The following is a 27,488-nucleotide window of genomic DNA, read 5'->3' as shown; positions in this document are numbered from 1 at the left end:
AAAAGGAAACTACGTTGCGTCTTGTGGGTGGACTGCCCCAAGTAAGTTAAACTCTTATTTTTTTTCAAATAGCTTACATGTGTCCTTTAAAGAGAACCAGAGGTGGGTTTGAAGAATATTATCTGCATACAGAGGCTGGATCTGCCAATACAGCCCAGCCTCTGTTGCTATCCCAAACCCCCTAAGGTCCCCCTGCACTCTGCAATCCCTCATAAATCACAGCCACGCTGCTGACAAACAGCTTGTCAGAGCTGGCTGTGTTTATCTCTATAGTGTCAGTCTGCTGCTCTCCCCGCCTCCTGCAGAACTCCAGTCCCCGCCTGCATCCCTTCCCTCCCTGCTGATTGGAGGGAAGGAACGGGGGCAGGGACCGGAGCTATGCAGGAGGCGGGGGAGCAGCTGAGACTGACACTACAGATGTAAACACAGCCTGACCGCATGGCTGTGATTTATGAGGGATTGCAGAGTGCAGGGGGACCTTAGTGGGGTTTGGGATAGCAACAGAGCCTGGGCTGTATAGGCAGATCCAGCCTCTGTATGCAGATAACATTCTTTAAACACTCCTCGGGTTCTCTTTAAGATGGAAATTAAATCTGTACTCTAAAATTCTTACCATAAAAAGCATACCATTCTATTCATGATGTTCTCCTGGGCCCCTCTGTGCTGTTTCTGCCTCTCCCTGCTGCAATCCTGGCTTGTAATTGCCAGTTTTAGGCAGTGTTTACAAACAAAAAACATGGCTGCTAACCAGCTTGTGATAGGCTGAGAGGAGAGCTTGGAGAGGGTGTGTAAAGCTTTTGCCTATCACAAGCAGTGCTGCACATTCCACACATTTCAGCCTGAGCCCGACAGAGGAAAGAAGATAAGATTTATTACAGAGACAGTGCAACTAGAAAAGGCTGCAGTATGCCAGAGCACATTAGAACAGGTAAAGGAACTTACACGATAGACGAAATAAGGCTCAAAATTTTGTTACAGAGCCTCTTTAACAAGAACATGCAGCGCGTCCACAACTGAAGAAAGCTGGGCAGTGCACGTGCCTCACATTTCTAAATACAGTGGCAAGGTTAATTATATTTTGCTAACAATTTACAAATCAGTATAAGTATGTCCGAAGTTGCTTGCAATCCTTTCAGGACCTTTAGGGAGCGTGTAAATAACACATGCCTGACAGTATGTGACGTCCAAACCCAAAGTTAATTGTGCGCAGATAGAGACCTCATATTAATGAATCGTGCCAGAGATTACTGCAGAAACACAACTGTGACTGATTAAGATAAGGGATCGTTCTCTGGTGGAACGACCTTCTGCCCGCCAACTGCACACAGTTTAAATGCAAACAGGCAGAATTAAAATACAATTAAACTGCTAATGACCAAAGTAATTACTCTGGATAGGAGGTAAGCTAGAGGTAAATTACTCATGACAGAGGAAGTGTACAGCTATTAATATCAAAGGTAAAAGCAAAGAAGGCATTTTTGGGCCATAGATGCAATAAGCAGCATATCAACTGGATTAACCACTTCGCAGCTACAGGTTTTTTTCCCCCTTAAAAATTAGAGCAATTTTTACATTATGCTCTTCCCATTCATTCACCAGTAACTTTATTGTTCCTCATCACATCGAAATGATCTATATATTGTTTTATTCGCCACAAATTAAGCTTTCTTTGGGTGGTGCTTTTTGATAAGAATTATTTTATCTTGTATGCATTTTAACGAGGATAATAAGGGAAAAATAATTTGTTACATTACCCTGCTTATAATAAGTACTGCTATAATGTGAAATTATGGCCAGTTGTCACTAGGGGCAGTATGAGACAATAACAGAGGACTTCTGCTTTAATTTTCTATATTTTCTGCTAGCGGAGAGAGATCAAAGCATTCCAAGAATTTACAGCAAAAACAAGTTCAAAAGCAGTGCACTTATCTTAAATGACAAAAGCTCCTTTGAAGCTGCTAAAAGGTTAAACAGGCTGTATTGATTAATCCCCAGGAACCAGTTGCTATGGGTTACTAAATGTCATTTTTGCACAGCTGTTCCTTGAATAAGCCTGTATTTTTAGAACGGTGCAATATCTCAGAAATCATACACTCTTAAGGATTGCCCTCAATGTGGCAAAATGTTTCCTACCACACCCAGAACATCAATTTTCAAAAGATCCCAGCCGGTTATCTATTGGAAATCGATCAAGCCACAGAAGTGCACAGTTTGACGTACTGCAATGCTATCAGCCATTGATCTACCTGTCCCCATTTGACCTAAATGTATGTACTGTCTGACAGATACGTTCACTCTATTTCTGGTTAAAATCAATCAAAATGTGATCAATCGGACATTGTGAAGGAAAGGATTCCCATCAGATTGTCATTGAATCTGCAGGAGAAAAAAAAAATCGTGTGTGTGTATGAGCAGCTTATGCCTCGTACACACCATGCAATTTCCCATCAGATGGACGGTTGAATTATTTCTGACAGGTCCGATCTGATTTCCGATTGTTTTTTTCTCATCAATTTTGTATAGAAGTGATCAGAAAATCGATCAGAAAAATGATTGCAAATTCGATTGGACCTGTTGGAAATGATCTTATTAACCCGTCTGACACGGAATTGCATGGTGTGCACAGGCATTAACTATATGTTATCTTTCAGAACTTTGCTGATAAATGTTTGGCAGTTGGAGATAATGGAATTCTTGGACATCAAGGTGGGCAACTACCCTCGTATGCCCCACCAGCATGAATCCCTTTGGTCATATCAGTCACAGCAGCATGCGTCTTGCTCTGATATAAGTCACCATCACTCCTAGACTTTACCTCGGTTTAGTTTGTGGATCTGCTTGAACATAGTCTTATACCAATCTTTCGATCTCTCTGTGTTCTGTAAAAGAGAATACAGTCATCAGTTAACGAGTAACTGTACAAAAATAACTTAATACAAATTGTTTATTTTTTTTTTACAATATTAATTTATAAATATGCAGCTTATCTTGTCAGATTTATCAGACATCTGATCGATAGGCTTGCTCAGGGTCTATGGCTTAAAGTATTACAGGCAGAGGATCAGCAGGGTAACCAGACATTGTGCATTATTTAAAGTGAACTCGAGGCGGAATTTCTAAATCTTAACAGGACACTGAGGCATGTTCTCTGCACAATGATATGCGCCTTTGTATCCTTCAGGTGCCGCCGCCAGCCCCTCCTGCACTCTGCTGTCTCCCCTGAAAAATAGCGCCAGGCTAACGATAATCTGCTTGTTGCTAGCCCTCTGTTTATCTTGTATTTGTCAATCACCATACATCTCCCCCGCCATCTCCATTCCATGGCACCAGCCTCTGTTCCCTCGCTCCCCGCCTCTGTAAACTTCCTCCAATCAGAAGCTAAGCTGTGAGTCAGACCCAGGAAGTACTTCCAGTGCTATTTTTCAAAAGGGACAGGTGGCAGCACCAGAAGGATACAGAGGCATGTCATTGTGCAGTGAACAGGCCTCTGTATCCTAATAAGGTTTAGTTTATTCACCTCAGGTTCTCTTTAACCACTTGAGGACAGCAGTGTTAAACCCCCCCCCCCCCCCCCCCAAAGACCAGCCCATTTCTCACTAAATTGGCCACTGCAGCTTTAAGGCATTGCTACAGGGCCGTTCAACTCATCACACAAGTGATCTCCCCCCCACCTTTTCTCCCCACCAACAGAGCTTCCTGTTGGTTGGGTCTGATCGCCCCCCAAGATATTTCTTTTTTTATAAATATTTATCACAATATTTTTAAAATGAATTTGCTTTTTTTTTTTCTTTTCACATCCCTCCCGCCAGCCAATCATCGTGATCAGCTGTCATAGGCTTCAGCCTATGAGAGCCGATCACTTCCTGCACAACAGAAGGCACGGCTGTCCCCAGTACAGCACGGCCTTACATCGCAGCGCTGTACAGCAATAAAAGACGGCGGTTTCGCTGCATGCACATCAGCGCGCGTGATCGCCCGCAAACCACGCCCCAATGATCTTACGTCGATCGGCGTTAGGTGGTCCTGGGGCTGCCGCCACGTCCACACCCATCGGCGTCACGCGGTCAGCAAGAAGTTAAAAGGAAGTAAACATGTCTGCCTCCATATCCCTCCCACCTCGGGTTTCCTTTAAAGGGAAGGTTCAGGGACTATTAAAAAGAAATAAAAATTTGCATCCACTTACCTGGGGCTTCCTCCAGCCCGTGGCAGGCAGGAGGTGACCTCGGCGCCGCTCCGCAGGCTCCCGGTGGTCTCCGGTTGTGTGCCCAACCTGGCCAGGCCGTCGGCCAGGTCGGGATTCTTCTGCGTTCCAAAATGCGCCTCACGGCGGCGCGCTGACGTCATCGGACGTTGTCCGGGCTGTACTGCGCAGGCTCAGTAGTAGTAGTTCTGAGCCTGCGCAGTAAAGCCCAGAGGACGTCCGATGACGTTAGCGCGGCGCCGTGAGGCGCATTTTGGAACGCAAAAGAAGCCCGACCTGGCCGCCGGCCTGGCCAGGTCGGGTGCGCCACCGGAGACCACCGGGAGCCTGCGGAGCGGCGCCGAGGGCACCTCCTGCCTGCCACGGGCTGGAGGAAGACCCAGGTAAGTGGATGCAGATTTTTATTTTTTTATAATAGTCCCTGAACCGTCCCTTTAAAGCAGAGATTGCAGTCTTAACATTTTAGCATATTCTGTTGTCTTTCAAGAGCTCTCCCAAGCACAATGGGTGAAAGCAGGACTATTTGGGACTGAAGCATCAATAAGCACAGCGGCCCAATTTCTTTTCTTTCCTTTTATTAGAAGAATGAGTGCTGCATGAAGTCATCTGTGCCGCTCAACAGAAATTATTTGCTCCATTTGTCAGGGAATGTTTGGCAGGTGTCAGACCCCCGAAGCCGGCATGTACTGCATGTACGGGTTCTAATTGTGACTTGGTGAAAAAGCCTAGGATGGGGCGGATTTCACACTAAGGTTGGACAGTTTATTTTTTTTCTTTTAAAGAAATACAACGGCTCTACTACTGAGGTTCATGGAAAAAACTGAACAAAATGCTGTACCTAGTTCAGTCACACATTTGATAAATGCATACGATAGTAAATATGCAGTAATTGAGACCGATGGGCTCTGGCCCGGACCGGAGCATTTTTTTAATTTTTTATTCTATACTGTGATTGGCTCACAGTGATCGCGATGATCATTTCTCATGTTTTTTCCTCAAACACAATCGCCAGCACCCGATGGCTATATGGCGCAATCACAGGTAGTGGAAATAGCAGCTTGCGTGATCGCAAACGCAAATTCCTCCCACATCCCAAAAACATACAGATAAGTCAATTGGCTTCCCCTAAATTGGCCCTAGACTACGATACATACACTACACAATACATACATAGACACATGATTATGGTAGGGATTACATTGTGAGCCCCTCTGAGGGACAGTTAGTAACAAGACAATATACTCAGTACAGAGCTGAAAATGTCAGCGCTATATAAATACTACTAATAATCTCCTTTTGCACCAGTTTAGCTACAGTTGAAGCATCGGGACAGAATTGTTATAGGCGCACAAGGAAACCATTTGGTAATGTATAAATGTTGCCATGGTGACAATGCACAGTGTGATGCATAGGGTGTCCAAACATTCCCTGCATGAGCAGTTTGCGCAGAGAGCTGGAAGGAAGAGTTTTAGTATCCTGAATTTTAGACAATGCACGATGTAATGTAATCACCTCTCCCATTTTCTCTGCTGCCCTCTATATAACTCTTCCATATTCTACTTTAGTCTACAATCCTATGAGGGTCTTACTGTGACCTCTCCTACTAGGCTAGAGCTTTACACTAGGATAACTCGACAACATTTCTCCAGCTAAAAATGCCAAGGCAACGCCCCCTACTGTTTGACAAAAATAAGATTGCAGAATTGGAGGTGCTGCCACCCTAAATTATAATTCATTTCATAATGTTAATTAAAGTGGACCTGAACCCTTGCACAGGACAGAAGGAAAACAGAGAGACTTGCCCCCTTCAAGTATTTAGGTTTATTCTGTCTAATGCCCCCTCATCTGTGAATGACCACAACAGTAATTTGATCTCTCAGCTGTGTCAGCTGCATGCCTTGGCAGAGCAGCTAATTTGTAAACACAGGATGTTAACAATAGATCTGCTTCCACGAAAGCAGGAAGTAGACCCACTGCAGATTTATTGCAGGATTTGTATCAGCTGTAACACATTTTTAAAGGTTATTAAGTTGTTGCTTATCTTTTAGAGCAAAGTTCAGGTCCGCTTTAAAGAAATGTAGAGGCTGCAATTGCTGAGAAATGCCATTTCTGACAATCATGCTAATTCTGTGCCTTTGATACTTAAAGGATACCCGAACTGACATGTGACATGATGAGATAGACATGGATATGTACAGTGCCTAGCACACAAATAAGTATGCTTTGTTCCTTTTTTTCTTTCTCTGCCTGAAAGAGTTAAATATCAGGTATGTAAGTGGCTGACTCAGTCCTGACTCAGACAGGAAGTGACTACAGTGTGGCCCTCACTGATAAGAAATTCACCTTTTTATCTCCTTCTTGCTCTCAGAAGCCATTTTCTGCTAGGAAAGTGTTTTATGGTTGGTATTTCTTATCAGTGAGGGTCACACTGTAGCCACTTCCTGTCTGAGTCAGGACTGAGTCAGCCACTTACATACCTGATATTTAACTCTTTCAGGCAGAGAAAGAAAAAAAGGAACACAGCATAGTTATTTGTGTACTAGGCACTGTACATACACATGTCTTTCTCATCATGTCACGTCAGTTCGGTTATCCTTTAAGAGTCACTGATTCAGAATGAATATGCAGGCAATTTTGCTAATCCTCTGCCTTTTGTACTGTATTTTTCGCCAGGGTTAACATCCTGTGATTACAATTTAGCTGCTCTGCTGAGATTCCTAAACTGACACAGCTGAGAGATCAAATTACACTTGTGATTAGTCACAGATAAGGGGGAGACAGGCTTAACACTCTAAATACATACAGGTTGCATTTCTCTCTGCTTTCCTTCAGTCCTGTGCAGTACAGACTCCCTTATAAGCCTATCAGTACATTGCACATCCTAATCACAGTCTGTTAGCCACAGCACAAGAGACAGCCCACCCGGAGAGGAATGCCGATCTCCTCCATGGACATTTCTCCTGTGTAATGAGGTGAGCGGATCTCTCTTCTTGTGTTGTCCATGGCTGGTTTCTGTACAGGGGGGTTACTCTCAGGCCGCTTCCTCTCCTGGACAATTGCTGGCTCTATTTTCCCATTAGCAGAGCCATCCAGCACAGGATCTGCAGGCAGGCACAAAGACATCTCATGACACTGGTGACATGGCACGCTCTCATACACGACAGAAAGCTTATGCTACAGAGTGATCACACTGGAACTAAACAACCTGCTGGAAAAATACATTCCAGAAATGTTACTGTGAGCTTCAGCTGACTGATGGGCCTGAATGCCATTGTTTCTATAAATTAATCCTTCCCCTACAAGTCAAAGTACCAACAACATGACATGGTTATGTGTATGTATCCATTTTATATCAGTTGTCACAACCCTTAAAGTGAAACTCCGACCAAGAACTTTATCCCAATCAGTAGCTGATACCCCCTCTTACATGAGAAATCTATTCCTTTTCACAAACGGACCATCAGGGGGCTGTATGATTGATATTGTGGTGAAACCCCTCCCACAAGAAACTTTGAGGACCGTGGTACTCCTGGCAGTTTCCGGTCTGTGAACCTTGTTGCATTGTGGGAAATAGCGGTTTACAGCTGTTTCCAACTGCCAGAAAACCATGCAGCAGCTACATCACCTGCCAACAGTAAAAATGTCACCATGTAATAAATATCAGAATGTAAATCAGGGATTTAAAAGATTTTACAATGGGCAAACACTGACTAAATCATTTATACATAATTATTGTAAAAATGAAGCACTTTTTTAATTACATAATTTTCACTGGAGTTCCTCTTTAAGGGGGTGCCACACGAATCTGGTAAAAAGGGCGCTGGAGCCCTTATGGAAAAATCAACACAACATAGGTGCCTATTTTAAAAGCCGCAATTAGCATCAAACAATGGAAATTTTGGCACGTCAGCAACTGGTACAGCAACTGGTGCAGAGTGTACACCATATACAGGCGTCGGGTGCACAGTGTACACCATATACAGGCGGCTGGTGCAGAGTGTACACCATATACAGGCGTCGGGTGCACAGTGTACACCATATACAGGCGGCTGGTGCACAGTGTACACCATATACAGGCGGCTGGTGCAGAGTGTACACCATATACAGGTGGCTGGTGCACAGTGTACACCATATACAGGTGTGAGGTGCACAGTGTACACCATATACAGGTGTGAGGTGCACAGTGTACACCATATACAGGTGGCTGGTGCACAGTGTACACCATATACAGGTGTGAGGTGCACAGTGTACACCATATACAGGTGTGAGGTGCACAGTGTACACCATATACAGGTGTGAGGTGCACAGTGTACACCATATACAGGTGTGAGGTGCACAGTATACACCATATACAGGCAGCTGGTGCACAGTGTACACCATATACAGGTGTGAGGTGCACAGTGTACACCATATACAGGTGTGAGGTGCACAGTGTACACCATATACAGGTGTGAGGTGCACAGTGTACACCATATACAGGTGTGAGGTGCACAGTATACACCATATACAGGCAGCTGGTGCACAGTGTACACCATATACAGGTGTGAGGTGCACAGTATACACCATATACAGGCAGCTGGTGCACAGTGTACATTCTATTCTTTCTGGTCCCCAAGTGTTGCCATTAACTTTGTGGGGTACACTTATATTTGATTCAATAAAAAATTCCAGCTTAAGAGGGTCAAATATTGAAGTGGACTTATATACGAGGTTAACTAGTATTGGAGTACATATGGTACTTTCCATGCATTCCCATGTAAGGAAGAAGAAAATAAAACTCTGGAAAATGTTATAAGAAAAATAAACAGCCCAATGAAAAAGCGGGTTTGCACAGTAGCTCAGAATGAACACCCTACAGGCCTTCAGATCCCTGGGTGGGGTTATTAAAAACACTATAGAATGTGCATTACGGCCTATATAAACCTCAGCAGCGTACCCGATTATTTTTATGGTTATGCCAGCTACCGCCTGTGTGTTCTGACAAGTAGGGTGATAATGAGATCGTTAAGCGTTATTTATACACATGTATATATTTTTAGGACATCACTAGTGTTAAACTTTTCGGGAAGATACCGATTAACATTCAGCAATGCACAGATCAATCTTCTGCCTGCTATCAGTGTCGGGGGGGATTTAATAATTATGAAGAATGTCAGGTAAAGGTATAGCTGCAATTAAAGCGCTACAACGCTCATTACACACAGCCAGTCTCATGGCAGCAGCAATTACATGTCAGATTTATTCCAGCCATTTGCACAACTCATTCCGACAACTGAATCAGACACTGAAAATTCCAGTCTGGGGTGCTGGGGGAATAAAACGTTCATAATACAGGAATATTCTGTGATTAGGCCAGGCTGGCTGGTGACCTTTTTTCTAGTTTGCAGAGTACAGTGTTTCTGTGTTGTTCATGAAGCTGACTAACATCTGACGTTGGAACTTGTGACATTAACTACAATCTGTCTTGCTTCACTGCAATGTTCTAAACTATAGATATTCAGTGTAATCAAAATAGTGTATTTGCCACTAGAGGGCAGCTCAGACCTATTCAATATCTTGCAAGTTACTCTTTTTGAGTATTGCATTTAGATTCCATAAAGATAATGAATAGGAAAGGCAGTACTGGCGTAGCTATTAGTGCGCCGCTGGTGAGCTGGGCACAGGGTGAGCCAAATGATGGCTCACCCTGCTGCCGCTCAAATCCCCGGCGGCGTAAAATACTATACCCCCTCCGAGGCATTGCAACTCAGAGGGAGATGTAATTCAGTGTGTCCGGCAATCATTGGAGCCCCAAATTACCCTTACGCTCCCCGCGCACTATAACATTACAGGTATGGGGCGCCTGGTTCCGGCGCTCGGTGCTGTGGGCCATACGCCTAGGATTTGTTGTGATTGGTTGTTGGCAAGTGGTGTAACAATAGGGCATGCAGGGGTTGACCACAGCAGGTCCACTGGACCAGAGGGACCCTCCTCCGTCTGCTGTATTAGCTCTTGAGTGGTGCTAAGATCACCTTTTTATGTGCTTTTAATAATGGTAATCAGTAAGGGCCCGTTTCCACTAGCACGGAAACCGGGCCGAATCCGCAGTTTCCCCGCAGGCAAATCGCAGGGGGAAACTCTGCCATAGGACACAATGGCGCCGCTGGCTGAATCGCTTACCTTAGCGATTCGGCTGACATTGCCATCAGTAAAACTTGTGTTGGGGCCCATAGCTCCATAGTTATACCACTGCAGTTGGCTTTGGCTATTAGTTCCTAAATGTGAAGTCCATAAAATGTAAAAAGTCTTCTGAATCTGCTAAAGAGTTTTAAAGACAACCTTTCATTAAAGCAAACCTGTAACTATAAAAACCACAAAATTACAAACTTACCCACGTAAAGGGCAGCCACTGAATCATCCAGAGGCTTCCTGTGTCCTCCTTGACCCCACTACTGCTGGCCGGGAGGACCCTTGTCTACTTTGTGGCAGCTCTCTCCTCCATGTGTGAGAGTGGCCGTACTGCCCATGTACTAATACGGGCGTTCTTGTACACAGAGGAGAGTGCGGCCACAGGAACATATCCAACAAGCACTTGCCCGTTATGTTCATGAGGGACCCAAGAATAATGGGGAGGACTCCGGGCCATCTCATCTCTACATGGGTAAGTATGTAACGCTTATTTTTAAAGTTACAGGCTCCCTTTAAAAGCCCAAGTCGTTGGAACCATTCTTTTTTTCCACAGAGGGTAGAATTCTTGACAAGTTTATTAGTTTTATTCACTGTCCTTCATTTCCTGTCCCTACAACTACTCGTTTTAATATTAAAGCCACAAGGTTCCATGGATGTTCCAGTAATAGATCAGTGAGATGCAAATAATTACATGTTATATGCTTAAATTATTATCCGGTTGTAGTCTAAGGCCAACAAGGTTGTGTAGCTGGATGCTACACGTAATGGGGGTGTTTCCAGTGAATTTTTATGTGGATGAGAGGAAATACAATGCGAATATAGGGTGAATTGAAGATATTGCTCTGTGAATGGATGACGTTCTATAGCCTATCATATCTGGATTTAAAGGGGCCTGAAGATTATTAATGCATGCCTATACCGGTATAATAGGCGCACCTGCAAGTCACGCTGCCCGTAATTAATGGTCTGGTTTATGATTAGAGCTATAGAATCATGAGTTTTAATTGATTTTAATCATGTGGTAATCGATTATGTTTTTGCTATGTACTTATTGATGTATACATTTTGCAATTTTTCTATATATCTCAGCTCCCTATGATCTACGATTGTTTAACCTTTTTTTCCAATAGGTGAGACAGAGAATTGATTAATTGGTCTGGGTTGATATCCCACGATAATTGGTGTGTTTTGAAATAATTACAAGTCAATCAAAATGGTATGCTAATTTCATGCAAATTGATGCAGTTTGAAAGTGAAGCAGTGAAGTACAGCAGCTGCTGCATTTGAATTTGATTGGTCTATTTTCAAGCTGCATACATGTGTATAAAACAAGCAAAACTTGAGTTTCATTGACCATCTCTACCCAGAAACAGGAAATAATGGAAAATCTCTTCAATTGTGACACTGACGGCAATAAAATCCATTAAAGCTTTCTAACCTCTTACTGTGCTTTTAAGACTTTCTTAGAGTGATGTTACAGTACACTGAGGGCAACTACTGAGGATAGTGGGTTGTCTGGTAACAGCTTATATGTCAATGGTGCGAGAAGTTAAAATTTCAGTGTTTGTATAGAGTTGCACATGTTACAAATGCCTAATTGTGATAATTTCTCTGGAAACATTGACAGCTAATATTCTGTTCAAGACCTGTCCAACTGTATATTCCTAAAGGGCATAAAGGTAGGCTTTCATATTCCTTTTAAGCAATACCAGTTGCCTGGCTACCCTGCTGATCCTCTGCCTCTAATACTTTTACCCATAGACCCTGAACAAGCATGCAGCAGATCAGGTGTTTCCGGCATTATTGTTAGATCTGACAAGATTAGCTGCATGCTTGTTTCTGGTGTGATTCAGACACTACTGCAGCCAAATAGATCAGCAGGGCTGCCAGGCAACTGGTATTGTTTAAAAGGAAATAAATATGGCAGTCTCCAAATTCATGAAGTAGTGTCTAAATAACACACCTAAACCAAGCAGGTGGCTAATCCAGTAAGACTACAGTGAAAGCACCTGATCTGCATGCTTGCTCAGGGTCTAAAGGTGCATACACACATCAGACCATAGTCTTTGGAAAATGAAAGCTCACAGACCAATCTTACCACCCTTCATGTAGTATGAGAGCCATACTCTACACAGTCTATTCTATGGAGCTGAACTCCCCATCAGACAGAAATCTTTGCAAGATGCTGCACACACAGATGCTGTACAGACACCAAAGATCAGTATCTGCAAAAGATCTGTTCATGCCAAAGATCCATTCCTGCAAATTGCATTCATAATCTATGAGATCTGCAGATCATCATACACACCTTGGTTAACTGACATTCATCTGCAGATCAGATCCACCAGAATGGATTTTCAGATCTGCAGATGATTGTCTGATCTGCAGATGAATGTCAGTTAAACAAGGTGTGTATGATGATCTGCAGATCTCATACGCTATGAATGCATTTTGCAGGAATGGATCTTTTGCAGGAACAGATCTTTTGAAGATACTGATCTTTTGCATGTCTACAGCATCGGTGTGTGCAGCAACTTGCAAAGATTTCTGTCTGATGGGGAGTTCAGCGCCATAGAATAGATGGTGTAGGTATGGCTCTCATACTACATGAAGGGTGGTAAGATTAGTCTGTGATCTTTCATTTTCAAAAGACTATGGTCTGATGTGTGTATGCTGAAAGTTCCAATGCAAATTACCGTTAGATTGATGGGTCGAATCAATCATTTCAGACATTTCCAATCTACTCCCATTAAATAACATGATCAGTTTTCAGACAGCAGGATAGCAAGGCAATCTGCATTATTTAAAAGTAAACACATATGGCAGTCTCCATATGTATCTCACTCCTTTAAAGTCACTCAAAAAGTGGTTTGCACTGATTTTCTCTCTGAAGTGTCTTATAGTCTATGTATTCAGAACAGTAACCATTTGACCTGCCAGTTCAGCAACAACACCATGTGGGGATGTGCAGTATAAACATGCCAGTCATTTTTAGGGTATACATACACATGACCATGAGGTTGAGAAGGGATGGAACAGATACACGTTTAAACAAAGACATTTTTTCGGGTTAAACAGGCCACTTATTTTACACAGTAGGTACACCTTAAAGGGAACCTGAAGTGAGAGGGCTATGGAGGCTTTCATATTTATTTCCTTTTAAAGAATACCAGCTGATTGACAGTCCTGCTGATCTTTCTGGCTTTAACAGTGTCTGTCTGAATGAAACACCTGAAACAAGCTTGCGGCTAATCTAGTCAGACTTCAGTCAGAGCACATGAGCTGCAGGCTTGTTCAGGGTCTGTGGCTAAAAGTATTAGAGACAGAGGATCAGCAGGATAGCCAGGCAACGTGCATTGTTTAAAGGACACCGAACAGACCTAAAAAAATGCAATACTGAACCTGCTGCAATACTAATACCTGTCGCTGTCAGCCTTCTGTGCAGGCACAGGTCATTCTTTCGAGAACCGCGCATGTGCAGCACTCTTGCAGCGATGGGGTGCGTGATTGAGATGGGCGCCTGGATGGGCCGTGCATGCGCAGTTGCGCACGAATCCCAACTGTGCGGGTAATGGAGCCGCCAGCAGGAGACTATCGGTGGCTGGAGGAAGCCCCAGGTAAGTTCAGTATTGCATTTTATAGGTCTGTTCAGTGTCCCTTTGAAAGGAAATAATTATGTTAGCTTCCATATCCCTCTTAGGGCTGGTGCACACCGAGCGGGTTTACTCGCGTTTTTACAGCCACTTGCGGCTGTGGATACGCTTGGGTAATGTATTTCAATGGGATGGTTCACACCAGAGCGGGAGGTGTTTTGCTGAAACGCATACTCCCGGGGTGAGGCATTTTTTGGATTGCAGAGGCGTTTCTGCCTCCAGTGTTAAGTATAGGAAAAACGCAAACCGCTCTGAAAAACGGCACTTCAGAGCGGTTTTCCAGGCGTTTTTGTTACAGAAGCTGTTCAGTAACAGCTTTACTGTAACAATACATGAAATCTACTACACCAAAAACGCTACCCAAAAACGTAAAACGCTAGCTGAAACGCTTCATAAAAATAAGAAAAAGCGTTTCAAAATCCGCTAGCGTTTTGCGGATCTGCTAGCGGTGTTTGGTGTGCTCCAGGCCTCACTTCAGGTTCCATGGCTGTAGTCACATGAGACTATGTGAACTGCTTTATACAGTTTAATTATATGTCCATGACATTAGTTTATGTGCACACACCAATAACAAACGTTTCCTGTAAATGTGTCAGACAAGGACAATGTCCAGTATTAACTGCAAGCTTAGCTATCTAACAAGCACATAGCAGGTGTGAAAGGCATGAGTCTCATACCTGGCAAGCTACTAAGCCGTTTTTGCTGCTCTGTGATGGAAAAAAAAAAGCAGAAAATATGTGTAAGACAGGAGTGCAATTCCAACATGCATAGCAAATATAAGCCGTATGGAACAATCAGTGACCACTGTGGAATCAGAGCAATACAATCTGTGCATAACACACTAGGAAAGAATGTGACAATCAGTGGATAAAAGGGCAGAACAGTCAGTGAATAGAACGTCCAAATAGATAGGAGCATTAGTCATAAAAGCAACAGGCATTACACAGAGACTTAAAAAAAGTACAGTGCACATTAACACTTAAAGGATGTAAAAGAACAGGTGGGTGACAAACATGTCATTTGTAAAATAACACCTCAAACACTATAATCATTATTAGGGATGATCAAATAAGATGCAAATATTTCCGAGTTCATGGATTATGTAAATTTGCATGCACATTTATGCGGCTTAAAAATGGACCAATCAAGCCCCACCAAGGTTCAAACTGATTGGTCCGTTTTCAAGCTGCATACATATTTACATAATCTTGCATGAATGCAAAAATATTCGCATCTCTTTCATTATCCTTATTCATTATACATGATTACATGAGCATGATTTACCCCTAACCTAATATAAGTGGACATAAGGTTACCAGGATTGACTCATGCAGTCTCATGCAGTCCATTACTTCACACGTGTGGACTCTCGCACGTGGCCTATGGCAGCGATCTGCAAACTTGGCTCTCCAGCTGTTAAGGAACTACAAGTCCCACAATGCATTTGCCTTTATAAATCATGACTGTAGCTGTCAGACTCCGGCAATGCATTGTGGGATTTGTAGTTCCTTAACAGCTGGAAAGCCAAGTTTGCAGATCACTGGTCTATGGGAAGGAGAAAGTGCGCGCTAGTGAGTCTTGCAACACGTTCCATAGGCTGTGTGAGAGACGCCATACGTATAGAAGCTGGCGGAATTCTGGGAAAGTAACCGCTCGTCTCCCAGCCCCTCACCTGAGACAATTAAGCCTCATTTTAATGGCAAATTCGAGTAGCTCACTACTTGTGAGCACTCGTGAGCCCATCCCTGGCGGTAACTTGACAGACATCCTTTAGGGAGAGCCAGGCAACCAAGAGGGACAGCCACACAGCCTCTGATTTGATGCAGTGGGGTATCGGGTGGGTCTTTCATTGTATCAAAGCAGAGAAAGCAGACAATTCTGCATCCCTTTAGATGTGTAAATCTGTATTCCAGCATACAGAAGAGCTCTCTCTGGTGGCTGCAGCACATCTAAAGGGATGACAGGCTGCATTGGACAGAAAACCTCTGAGTTACACACACAGCTCCCTGCCTGACTGCAGACCTGCTCCACGCTGGTAAGTGACACTTACCGAGCAGGTGAATTGAGGCAGTTTATTTGGTAAATTACCGAACTTCTGGCTCATGCGGGAAAACTTTACTGAATTTGGACCTCATGTTATTTATCATTTTTTAAGCTGTTTTTAGACGCTTTATTACACCCAGGGCGCCTCCCTTCCCCCATTAGTCATTTTATTGACTAGGCCTATTGATACCCCTACACGTGGCAACTGCTAGTAGAGAAAACTGCTAAAATGCCATAAAAAATAAATAAATAAAAAAACAAAACAAAACAACCCAACAAAAATGTGGCAGTTCAATCAACAGTCCTTAATGTGGGACAATACTCAAAATTACATTTATGCTTTAAAACATTAAACAGAATAAATATGAATCTTAAACACTGTATGATCATACATGCGTTTCAATCATTTTATCGAATCGAGAAAGAACCAAGTGTGTTCCACCATGCCTAATCGATGAAAAGTGGCAGATATCATGTTGAATCAGCCAAACTTCATCGATCGAGCAGGATGAAAGATATCTAGAACTAGTCTACTGTTCACATATGATTAGATCGAAAACTGAATTGATTTTTGGAATCAGAGCATGGAGGCACAACATCAATCAGATTGATTAGTACAGTGTGGGCCACTAGTCGATCGATTTTCGATCAACCGACACTGAAAATGATCATCCAATAAAGTCAATACTATAGTGGATTGAAGCAATATCGCTAGATGTATGGCTGCCATTAGACTAGTCTGATTTCATTTGAATGCATGTTTACTGACATCATTGGCTGCAGAACAAATAATCAGATATACTCATAATTAAGTAATTAGTCAGCAAACAAATAAGAGAAAGTTCTCTGCTTCCTCCCTGGATACAGTAATACCTTGTTTACACAGGGTAATAAAGGTCAACCTCAATGTGATAATTATGGTCTGCAAAGGCAGGCTTATCCATTAGCAGATGCATTAAGTGAAAAGCTTGCTTGTTAACCCTTAAAGAGGAACTGTTGCGAAAATCTTCACATTTAAAACAGATACAAATAAGAAGTACATTTCTCCCCAAGTAAAATGAGCCATAAATTACTTTTCTTCTATGTTGCGGTCACTTACAGTAAGTAGTAGAAAGATTTTGGGCTAGTCCATCTCTTCATGGGGGATTCTGAGCATGGCCTTCATGCTTTATAAAGACATTCCCTGAAAAGGATTAACACAAAGATGCTGGCCAGCCTCCCTGCTCGCTGCACAGTTGGCAGTTGGATGGAGCAACTGCCATTCACTAAGTGCTTTTCTAAAAATAAGGAAAACCCTGGGACCCCCCCCTATGAGAAGATGGGCTAGTCCAAAATCTGTTGGTAATGTCAGATTTCTACTACTTACTGTAAGTGACAGCAATATAGGAGGAAAGTAATGTATGGCTCATTTTACTCTGGGAGAAAAGTACTTCTTATTTGTATGCATTTTAAATTTTAAGATTTTCGCGACAGTTCCTCTTTAAGGGTTAACAAGCAAGCTCTTCACTTAATTCATCTGCTAATGGATAAGCCTGCCTTTGCAGACCAGCATTATCACATTGAGGTTGACCTTTATTACCCTGTGTAAACAAGGTATTACTGTATCCAGGGAGGAAGCAGAGAACTTTCTCTTATTTGTTTGCTGACTAATTACTTAATTATGAGTATATCTGATTATTTGTTCTGCAGCCAATGATGTCAGTAAACATGCATTCAAATGAAATCAGACTAGTCTAATGGCAGCCATACATCTAGCGATTTTGCTTCAATCCACTTTAAAAAAAGACACTGAAGCGAATACATTTTGCCCTTTTTACCTTATTATTCACTTCAGTAGTCTCAGCACAAGTAAACCGCCGCAAAACGCTGCAGAGCCTCCAAATCCCAGTGAAAACATCCACGACCAACTTGTTCGTGGATTTTGCTGCGCTGAGACGCAGAGCTTTCTGCTGTAGCTCTGCCTCTCCTGCCTTCAATCGCCGCCTCTCCCCGCCCCTCTCTGTGAAGGAAGAGTGAGAGGGGCGGGGAGAGGCGGCATTCCGCCGCGATTGACATCAGGAGAGGCAGAGCTCAAGCTGAAAGCTCTGCCTATTTGCAGAAATGCCGGCCAGATTGCCCCCGGGGATTTGGGGGCTCTGCAGCCCTCGTTTTGCGGCGGGGACGCGGCGGTTTTCTTGTGCTGAGAGCACTGAAGTGAATTATAAGGTAAAAAGTGCAAAATTAATTCGCTTCAGTGTCTCTTTAAGGTGGCCATACATCAGACGACTTGGTGGCCGATCGACCATCCAATTCGATTATTATAATCAAATGGGATGAAAATCTGTGTCACCAAGTGCATGCCTGACTGACAATGCAACCAATTTCTGGACGAGAAATTGCAAGATGGTGCTCGATCAGGTATGCGGCGGTAACCGCGTGCAATTTCCCGACGATCGACGAGTGTAACAAAACCCCTGATGCTGTCCCCATAATGTAAAATGTCCCCCTGTGCCCCGTGTAAATGTATACATTACCTTTCTGCGGCCTAAGCTTGTCCCCCCCCCGCTGGCTTCCATCTCTGCATACACGCATGCCCCATGTGGTTTCCTAGTAAGGGCGCTCGTGTGACATCACACACTCCTGCCCTTACTATGAAACCATGTGGGGCGCAAGTGTATGCAGAAGGAATCCCAGAAGCCATCGGGGGACAAGCGGGGGCCGCGGAGAAGTAATGTATACAACTTAAAGAGAACCCGAGGTGGGTTCTAAGAATCCTATTAGCACACAGAGGCTGGTTCTGCCTATAATGCCCAGCCTCTGTTACTATACTGTCTCTCCCCCAGCCCCCCTCTGCGCTCTGCTGTCCCCTATAAATCATACGCCGTGCTGGTGACATCGCTAGCCAGCTGTTTACATCTACACTGTCACTCTCGCTGCTCTCCGCCTCCTCTATGTCGCCACTCCCCGCCTGTGTCCCTTTCCTCCCCGCTGATTGGAGGGAAGGGACACAGGCAGGGAGCGGAGAAATAGAGGAGGTGGGGGAGCGGCGAGAGTGACAGTGTACACGAAAACAGCCGGCTATCGACACGCTGCGTGTCGCCAGCACAGCTGTGTGATTTATGGGGGACAGCAGAGTGCAGGGGCCTGAGGGGGGGGGGGGGGGACGGCATAGCAACAGAGGCTGGGAATTATATGCAGAACCAGCCTCTGTGTGCTAATAGGATTCTTAGAACTCACCTTGGGTTCTCTTTAAACGGGGTACGGGGGGGGGGGGGGGGGGGGTGTGTTTAACATTTACATTAGGGAGGCACTGCGGCGAGGTGGCGGATGCGACACACAAGGCCGATTCCGGATCGATTTCAGCATGAAATTGATCGGGAATGGACCTGTGGTGTATGGGCAGCTGACAGATCTCTCTCTTATCAGATTTAATAAGAGAGAGATTTGTCTCTTGGTCTAATCTGCCCATCATCGCTTGATGTATGGGCACCTTTACAGTACTTTGTATACCAATCAAACGGCGCTAGATGTTCATTTTATGCTGCATTTACACCGCAGATAAAATTTGAGTGTAATCTCACTTTAGGCTGGATCCACACCTGTCTATCAGTTTTCTGCATGAGTTGAGGGGACTAGAGGCGGCAATAGAGAGACACAGAGGTGATTATGCACAGAACATGCCTCTGTGTCCTCTTAAGATGTAAAATACTCGCCTCGGGTTCTCTTTAAGATGTAAAATACTCGCCTCGGGTTCTCTTTAAGGATTTGTTTTTCTAATCACTTTAATTATCCATGTGTGTGGGCACTGGGCAGGTGATTGACCTCAAGTGATTCTGCATCGGAATAATGGAATAGAAATGGTCAACGAGATGCAAGTAATCCTCGTCTGTGTGGCAAAATTGGACAGAGTCGGGTTCTAAGGTGAGCTAAATTCTGCTTTTTCTGCGTTAATCTTTACTACCTGCCCAGGCTGTTCGTCTCACAATCGGTGGGACAGATTGAAGGTTTCTCAGCTCCAGCAGGAAACAGTGCTGCGATTCACTCTCTGCTGAGCTCAGCATAAATTGAATTCAAGAACTGTGACATTCCAAGAGTTCTTGTGCAGTAAGTGGGCTGAGAGTTCAGCTAACAATCCCATGTGTTATGGAAAAGTAATTATAGCCTGCGCTATATAATCTGCTGGAAGTGTGAGAACAAGTATCTAGAGGGAAGTATAGCTTTGCAGACAAATATTTACCATATTGTTGATATTCATATATCATGTATCTGTCGGCAGCCACAGAAGATCTGTCTTCAAAAGAATCTAACATTACCAAACATATTAAAAAGATGTGGCCAAGTGTGCAGCCTGGGAGTACTGACTGATGGGGAATTAAGCTTCAGGATTCAAAGCTCAGCTGTTGTGAAACATTCCTTCTTTCACCTAAGTAACATTGCAAGGATTACCGTAAACACCTCATACCTCCAGCGGATCTTCCAACCCTAGTTCATGCCTTCATCTTATCAAGGCTGGACTACTGCAGTGTTCTCGATACAGGCCTTCCACACTTATGCTACGTACACACATGCGACAACGATCGTTCGTTGTCAACGACGAACGATCTTTTAATTGATGAAAGAACGACCGAAGTAAAGTTAGTTGTAAAAAGTGTGTAACGATCACATCGTTAGAACGAACGTTACACCACGTAAAAGCACTTAATGCGCCTGCGCATAAAATTGTAAAGTTCCTTGGAGAAAAAGTGAAATACGCATGTCCAGCCTGGTACGAACGATCGTTTCCAACGATGTACCACTTTTGCTAACGATCGTCGGTGGTAAAAATCCGCCAAGACAGAACTTTGTTTTGTAGCGATTTGCCTCGTTCGTCGTTTGCCTTAATAGTCGTTGGTTCGTTTCTTGTAACGATCGTCGTTGGTAAAGATCGGGGAACGATCGTTACAAACGACTATAGTCGCATGTGTGTACGCACCTTAAGACCTGCACCGCGTGCAATTAGTACAGAATGCCACTGCAAGGCTGTTAACAAGCCAACACCGCCATTGCCAGATAACACCAACCCTTCACTCACTCCACTGGCTACCAATAAAATTGAGAATTCGGTTTTAGACTGGCTTATTGACATTCAAATCCTTGCACAATTTGGGCCCTGGACAATGGAAGGACTTGTTGCAACTGCATCACCCAACCCCCCCCCCCCCCCCCCAATCTTAGATCAAAAGGATGTAAAGAGAACCTGAAGCCAATTTAAAAAACTTGTTTTTACCTGTTATTTAGATTGAGTATGGCCAGTGGTAAAACGCCGCATTCCCGCGGCAGAACAAGGGTTTTATACCCTCTAAATCCCCAGGGCAAAAACCGGGGAGCACTTCCTGGTAGAGGCAGAGCTTTCTGCTGTAACTTTGCCTCTACCCACGTCAATTCCGTCTGGTTGCCGCCTCTCCACCTCCCTCTGTCTTCTTTCACTGAGAGGGGCGGGGAGAGGCGGCGATCAGCGGAGGATTGACGCTAATGGAGGCAGAGCTACAGCACTAAGCTCTGCCTCCCAGGGCTGCAAAATCTCTTTGCCCCAGGATTTGGGGGGTATAAAACCCCCGTTCTGCCCCGGGAATGCAGCGTTTTAGCACTGGGCATATTCCTTAACCTAAATAACAGGTAAAAACAAGTTTTTAAATTGGCTTCAGATTCTCTTTAATAATTTGGTAACCGCCAGAGTCCACCTCAAAACATTTGGAGACAGAGCCTTCTGTCATGCTGCCCCTACACTTTGGAACTCCCTGTCACACCCAATCAGGAGGACATCTCCATCCATGGAAGCATTTAAGCCCAAACTAAAAAGACACCTGTTTAGTATGACATTTACGAACACCTATTTTCTCTGTAACACAGTCTAGCCGGCAAACCTGTATTGATCTGAAACATATCCACACGCTTTGAGCTCTATGAGAGAAAAGCGCTTTACAAATATTATTGCATTGTATTACTGTAAATAGTGACAGATGCTGAAAGCATCTCAAAACTGACCCAATTTCCGAAATTAAATCTACCTCTAAAACAAGGATAATTAAACCTGTACAAATAGATAAAGAACAATCTCAGTCATCCCAAGAGACTGTGTATACATCAGATTAACGGAAAGTAAACATGAAGTAACATTGACTATAGGTGTGCAGCCCTGGCATCTGCAGGTGGGCCTAATGCTGGGGAAAGCCACAACCACTTAAAGGGGAACTGAAGAGAGAGGTATATGGAGGCTGTCATGTTTATTTCCTTTTAATCAATACCAGTTGCCTGGCAGCCCTGCTGGTCTATTTCTCTGCAGCAGTATCTGATTAAAACCAGAAACAAGCATGCAGCTAGTCTTGTCAGATCAGACTTATAAGTCTGAACCACTGAAACACCTGATCTGCTGCATGCTTGTTTAGGGGCTATGGCTAATAGTATTAGAGGCAGAGGATCAGCAGGGCTGCCAGGCAACTGGTATTGTCTAAAAGGAAATAAACATGACAGCTTCCATATACCTCTCTCTTCAGTTCCCCTTTAAGCTTCGTACAAACGCCTGATCAAAGGCAACGACCGGTCCGTCGTCACCTCCCGCTGGGCGGGGTTTCAGCAAACAGTCCGGCGTGTGTACAGTCTGTCGGCGGAACTGATAAGGGTGTTTCTGAGCGACCCGCCAGGCGAATCGCTCAGAAACAGCCTTATCAGTCTGCCGACAGACTGTACACACCCCGGACTGTCGCTGGAACGCCCGCCCAGCGGGAGGTGACGACGGACCCGTCGTTGCCTTTGATCAGGCCTTTACCTCCAAAACTTTCAGTTCAGGCGCTATGGCTACATTCCTTATGGTTGGGAGTATCACGGTGGCTAAACTTTTTACACGACCCGTGCCAGATGGGATTTAAGGCCGGGGGATGGGGGGGATTGGAGGCTGGGAAGGCTGGCATGAGAAGGCTGACAAAGAGGTGTGAACTTTGGGGAACCCCAAAATAGATTTGTTGGGGGTCCCTTGATTCACAGTTATGGCCCTACGAGAGATATTCTCAGCTTCAGAGGCATGAAGTGTTGTCCCGAACTTGTGTTAGTAGGAGCCTCGTTTCTTATCACCTGCCCACCACAGGACTGATAGACCCGGGGTTCCCAACCCTGTCCTTAAGTACCACCAACCGTGCATTGTGGAAATCCACAGAGGTAGTTAATCAGCTCTGTTGAGGCACGAATTACCTCAGAATGCACTGTTGGTGGTACTTGAGGACAGGGTTGGGACACCTGTGAGAGTCATGGGTCAGGCATACTGGATTCCACAGTTGTAACAGATATATCTAATGCCATATAATTTATCTAACATTTCAGAACTAAACAAAACAGAGGATTGTTTATTTGTTTGAGTTATACATGACTAATTTAGACCTCGATATGCACTAGAAAACTAGACAACTTTTAGGTTTGGGTAATACTTTCACTTCCCTGCCTTCATGTAGCTACACCTCCGCCAGTAAATGAAGCAGTGACGCGCCCTGGGCACGGCGTGTGGAATGCCCATGACTAAATCTGTTCACACATGCTTATTCAGTTACTCAAAGCCCGTGATGGCCAGAAGCATGTCCAATTTAGCCACACATGCTGGGAATTCATAGGGTTACGGACACATTTACTCAGATGCAGTCATGGTTCTTTTATCATCTGACCACCATCTGGAAACACCAGTCGTGTGATGATGGTAACAGATTGGCATTACGTGACACACACATGAATCACAGCTGACAAATAGATGCTGTACAATAATCATAGCACAGATACACAAGTTTAAATCAGAACTCAGTGAGATGAAGCCAACAATAGTTGTGTAAATGATGTGTATATCCCGATTCCCTGCTTTATAGACCCCTTTGGTGGTCTCCTCTAAAGCTTGCAAGTCGACCAAAATCAAAATCTGCTTTTCAAGCAACTGCAAAACTAGTAATGAATTAACTTCTTTGGCAGTAACCCCGAGTCAGGCTTGGAGTGGAAAAAAGAAGTTGACTCGGGGTATCCAGCATGACAGTGTTTCTAACACACCTCCCCCAGGATATAGACGCTGGCAGCCATTCTTCTTCCGGTCCTTGGAGGCTCTGGATCCCTTGGGTGAGATCGCAGTTTGTTGTCATGACGACAGACTGTGATCTCACTATAAGGGTACAGTGCCACCCAGAGGACTGAGGGAGAATTGCAGTGCTAAAATCAGGAGAGGCGAGTAATTTATATAAACAACTGACAGGATTGTAGGTTGGGATTCTCCCTTCTGGGAATTCCAGGCCACCTCCTTCACTCTGGGAACCTTACTATGCAGAGAGCGTCCCCCACTCCAGCCTAGAATCCTGTCCATGGAGGCAAGAGGAGGGGTGAGTGACAGCTGGGGGTGGTCAGTGAGATGCTAACATCTATGGCTTGTTTTTAGATTTAATGCACAATAAATGCAACTTGAAACTGGACCAATCAAATGCACTTCCTGTTCCTTTTGATTGGCCCAATTCCAAGCTGCATACAAACTGCCTAATTAATAGCATCTCATTGACCATCCCTAGAAACAGGCTGGCAATACTCGTACTAGAAGGCACAGAGGATGGGAGAGCAACAACCCGTGACACATGCTGTTCTATAGAGATCAGCAGTAGAGACCGTGATGAGCCACGCCCTACCAGAAGGTGCTTCCAGAGCTACTGGCAGACTGAATACATGGTGACCTCATGAAGGAAGGCTGATAAACAGCTTTGAACCATAGAGCACAGCTCACAGCACCAGAACTGCAGCCACTAGCACCCCTTCTATAGGCAGTAGCTGCGTAAGGGAGTCTTGCCCAAGGTCTCCTTACTGGATAGGAAGAGCGGAGATTTGAACCCAGGCCTCCTTTGTCAGACGCAGAGCCCTTAACCAGTACACAATGCAGCCACTGCAAATAAACCAGAATATAGAAAAGCATGCTGGGAAATCTCCATGGTCAGAAACCGGCGTACTCCTTCAAACTTCAAAAACCGTTTCCTGGCAACACTTACCTCTGTTATGCTGCAAAAGCACTATGGTGGGGTTTACTGTGGTGGTGGATGGGTATACAGAGGGTTTACTTATTGGTGCAAATGAGGAGGGTTTATCATAGTTTACAACGGGAGCTGGCACTTCATCGGCTTCCGGCTCCTGCAAACAAAAGCACAATGGAATGATTCAGATTAGCATACAGAAGCAAACATTACAATCTCTGAGATTAGGAAAAGGCTCTCCTAATAGATTGGCACTTGACTATCCTATCGTTAGCGCTCATTTAGTGATCTATTCCACTCAGACCCTCTACTATGTAAGTGGAAAGAGAGACAGGTTCTCTTTAACAGAAGTCAGACATGCAAACACATGCAATATCAAATGAAACTGGATCGCTCCACTTGGCTCGGATGAGGAAGAGCCGAAAAATAAGCTTTGCATCGTCACGCTGGACAGAGACAACCAGACGCCTGCAGAGCCATTTCAGCTATGGAAAACAGGTGTCCCGTCACCCTGAGCGTGGAAGAGACGCAGCATGGTGTTACACACATTGCGCACTTTGTTTATTTACAGTTCCATATAACGGTGAGGTCTCACACGCAACCATTATATGACCACCTAATTATTGCAAACAAAACAATATTCAGAAACAGTACTTAAAGGACAACTATAACAAAACATTATACAATGTAAAATACATGTAGTCACATAGAAGTAAGAAGTAGGTTTGTTCCAGAGGAAAATGAGCCATACATTACTTTTCTCCTACGCTGCTGTCACTTACAGTAGGTAGTAGAAATTGGACAAAACGGGCAGATTTTGGACTAGTCCATCTCTTCATAGGGGAATTTCGGTATTTTGTTTATGCTTTACAAAGGCATTCCCTAGAAAGGATTCCAGGATTCCACACAGGCACACTTGTTTGCACACTGTTTTGGAAATTGGACTGAGCAACTGCCATTTACTAAGTGCTTTTGAAAATAAAAGAAAGCCCTACGAATTCCCCCATAAGGCAATGGGCTACTCCAAAACCTGTTAGTTTTGTAAGATTTTTACTACTTACTGAACGGGACAGCAACATGGGCGAAAAATAATTTTACTCTGGATGATATGTACTTCCTATCTGTACGTTTTTACATGCATCTTGACCTACATTTTTTGCAATAGTGGCCCTTTAATTTAAAAATATTGTTCAAAAGGCAAAACCAGAACAACTTTATCTACAGAACGCATGCAATGATAGGAGAAACAATAAAACAGTTAGTCATGCTTGGTTGCAGAAGGCAGAAATCGACCAGTCGGTTTTTAGTACGCTAGAAAGAAGAAATCTTATATTGTGAGTAGATAGCGAGGGTATTGGCAGCTTACTGTGGGTAAGATGGCGTCACTGCTATCAAGTTTCGAGACTCTGTGCGAGTCCTCCGATACCGATGGCACCAGTGAAGGTGGTGGAGAGCAAGGCGGTAGATTGTTTGCAATAGAGTAATTGGGAGAGTTGGGTGTGTGGTTTGATCCCTTTTGCAGATGAGGGGGGATAAAATCATCGAGTGTCAGAAAAGCCAAGTTAGAGTTGACAAGTTCTGGGGAGGCTGAGAGTTTGCCAGCGGGTACAAGAGGTGGCGGTGGAGTGCTCGAAGTGGCTTCTTGCTCTCGTTCAACTTTAACTTGGATGAGAGGGACTACTATAACCTCAGGCTGAGCTGTGACTGAAGTGGCGTCCTGTGGGAAATAAGGTGTTGTTATGCAGGACGGACATTTATACACAAGGGTGCAGCTGTGAAATGACACGCCAACGCATGTCAAGAGAAAAAACAGTAGTGCGGCAAACGCTCAGAGAGAACGGTGACACATGGAGCACATACATCAAGGCAATATAAATCATATAAAACACGGGCAGGAAAACATTAGCACCACCTCTCTGGCAAACACAGTACTTGGAGATAAGACAGCAATAAAAAACAAAACAAAAACAGCAAAACAAAAACTTTCTAAACGGCAGTTTGCATCTGTCCTGTTACTTAATACTTCAAGCTGAAAATGGGTGTAACGTCATATCCTACTGCAGTGATGGCTAACCTTGGCACTCCAGCTGTGACAAAACTACAAATCCCATCATGCCTCTGGCTCCCCGAGTTATGCTTAGAGCTGTCAGAGTACTGCAATGCCTCATGGGACTTGTAGTTCCACCACAGCTGGAGTGCCAAGGTTAGCCATCACTGTCCTAGTGGTTTGATTGCTAAAAAGGGAAGGATTCCAGACCAAATGGCCCATATGCAATTCACTTTTTCTCCTGCATTTTCTCCAAGGTGATATTTTCCCACCTTATCCATCAAATGCATTTTAAGCCACCAACAAGCAAGAAAGTACTCAGAATAATTTGGACAGTACTTTTTCACCCCCGTTTGGTATTCTTTCAATGACAATGCTGAAAA

At 44.1% G+C, this 27,488-nt stretch overlaps 1 protein-coding gene across 46 annotated transcripts in view; it reads right to left on the bottom strand.

Annotated features, from left to right (window-relative positions):
* SORBS1 (sorbin and SH3 domain containing 1) overlaps nucleotides 1-27,488 on the bottom strand; it is a 351,749-nt gene that overhangs the window by 121,558 nt on the left and 202,703 nt on the right. For 43 of the 46 annotated variants that reach the window (XM_068258094.1, XM_068258093.1, XM_068258095.1 and 40 more), the window contains 5 exons: nucleotides 26,425-26,775; nucleotides 25,077-25,215; nucleotides 14,700-14,729; nucleotides 7,124-7,302; nucleotides 2,816-2,879 (listed from right to left, as the gene is read on the bottom strand). In XM_068258094.1, the coding sequence (XP_068114195.1) occupies nucleotides 2,816-2,879; nucleotides 7,124-7,302; nucleotides 14,700-14,729; nucleotides 25,077-25,215; nucleotides 26,425-26,775 (763 nt within the window). The remainder of the gene's footprint in view (nucleotides 1-2,815; nucleotides 2,880-7,123; nucleotides 7,303-14,699; nucleotides 14,730-25,076; nucleotides 25,216-26,424; nucleotides 26,776-27,488) is intronic. The other 3 variants (XM_068258113.1, XM_068258118.1, XM_068258087.1) reach the window with 2 other exon arrangements.

This window comes from Hyperolius riggenbachi, chromosome 10, assembly GCF_040937935.1.
Source record: "Hyperolius riggenbachi isolate aHypRig1 chromosome 10, aHypRig1.pri, whole genome shotgun sequence".
NCBI classification, from domain to species: domain Eukaryota; kingdom Metazoa; phylum Chordata; class Amphibia; order Anura; family Hyperoliidae; genus Hyperolius; species Hyperolius riggenbachi.
The sequence above is the reverse complement of the archived record's forward strand: the minus strand, read 5'-3'. Positions and strand labels throughout refer to the sequence as shown.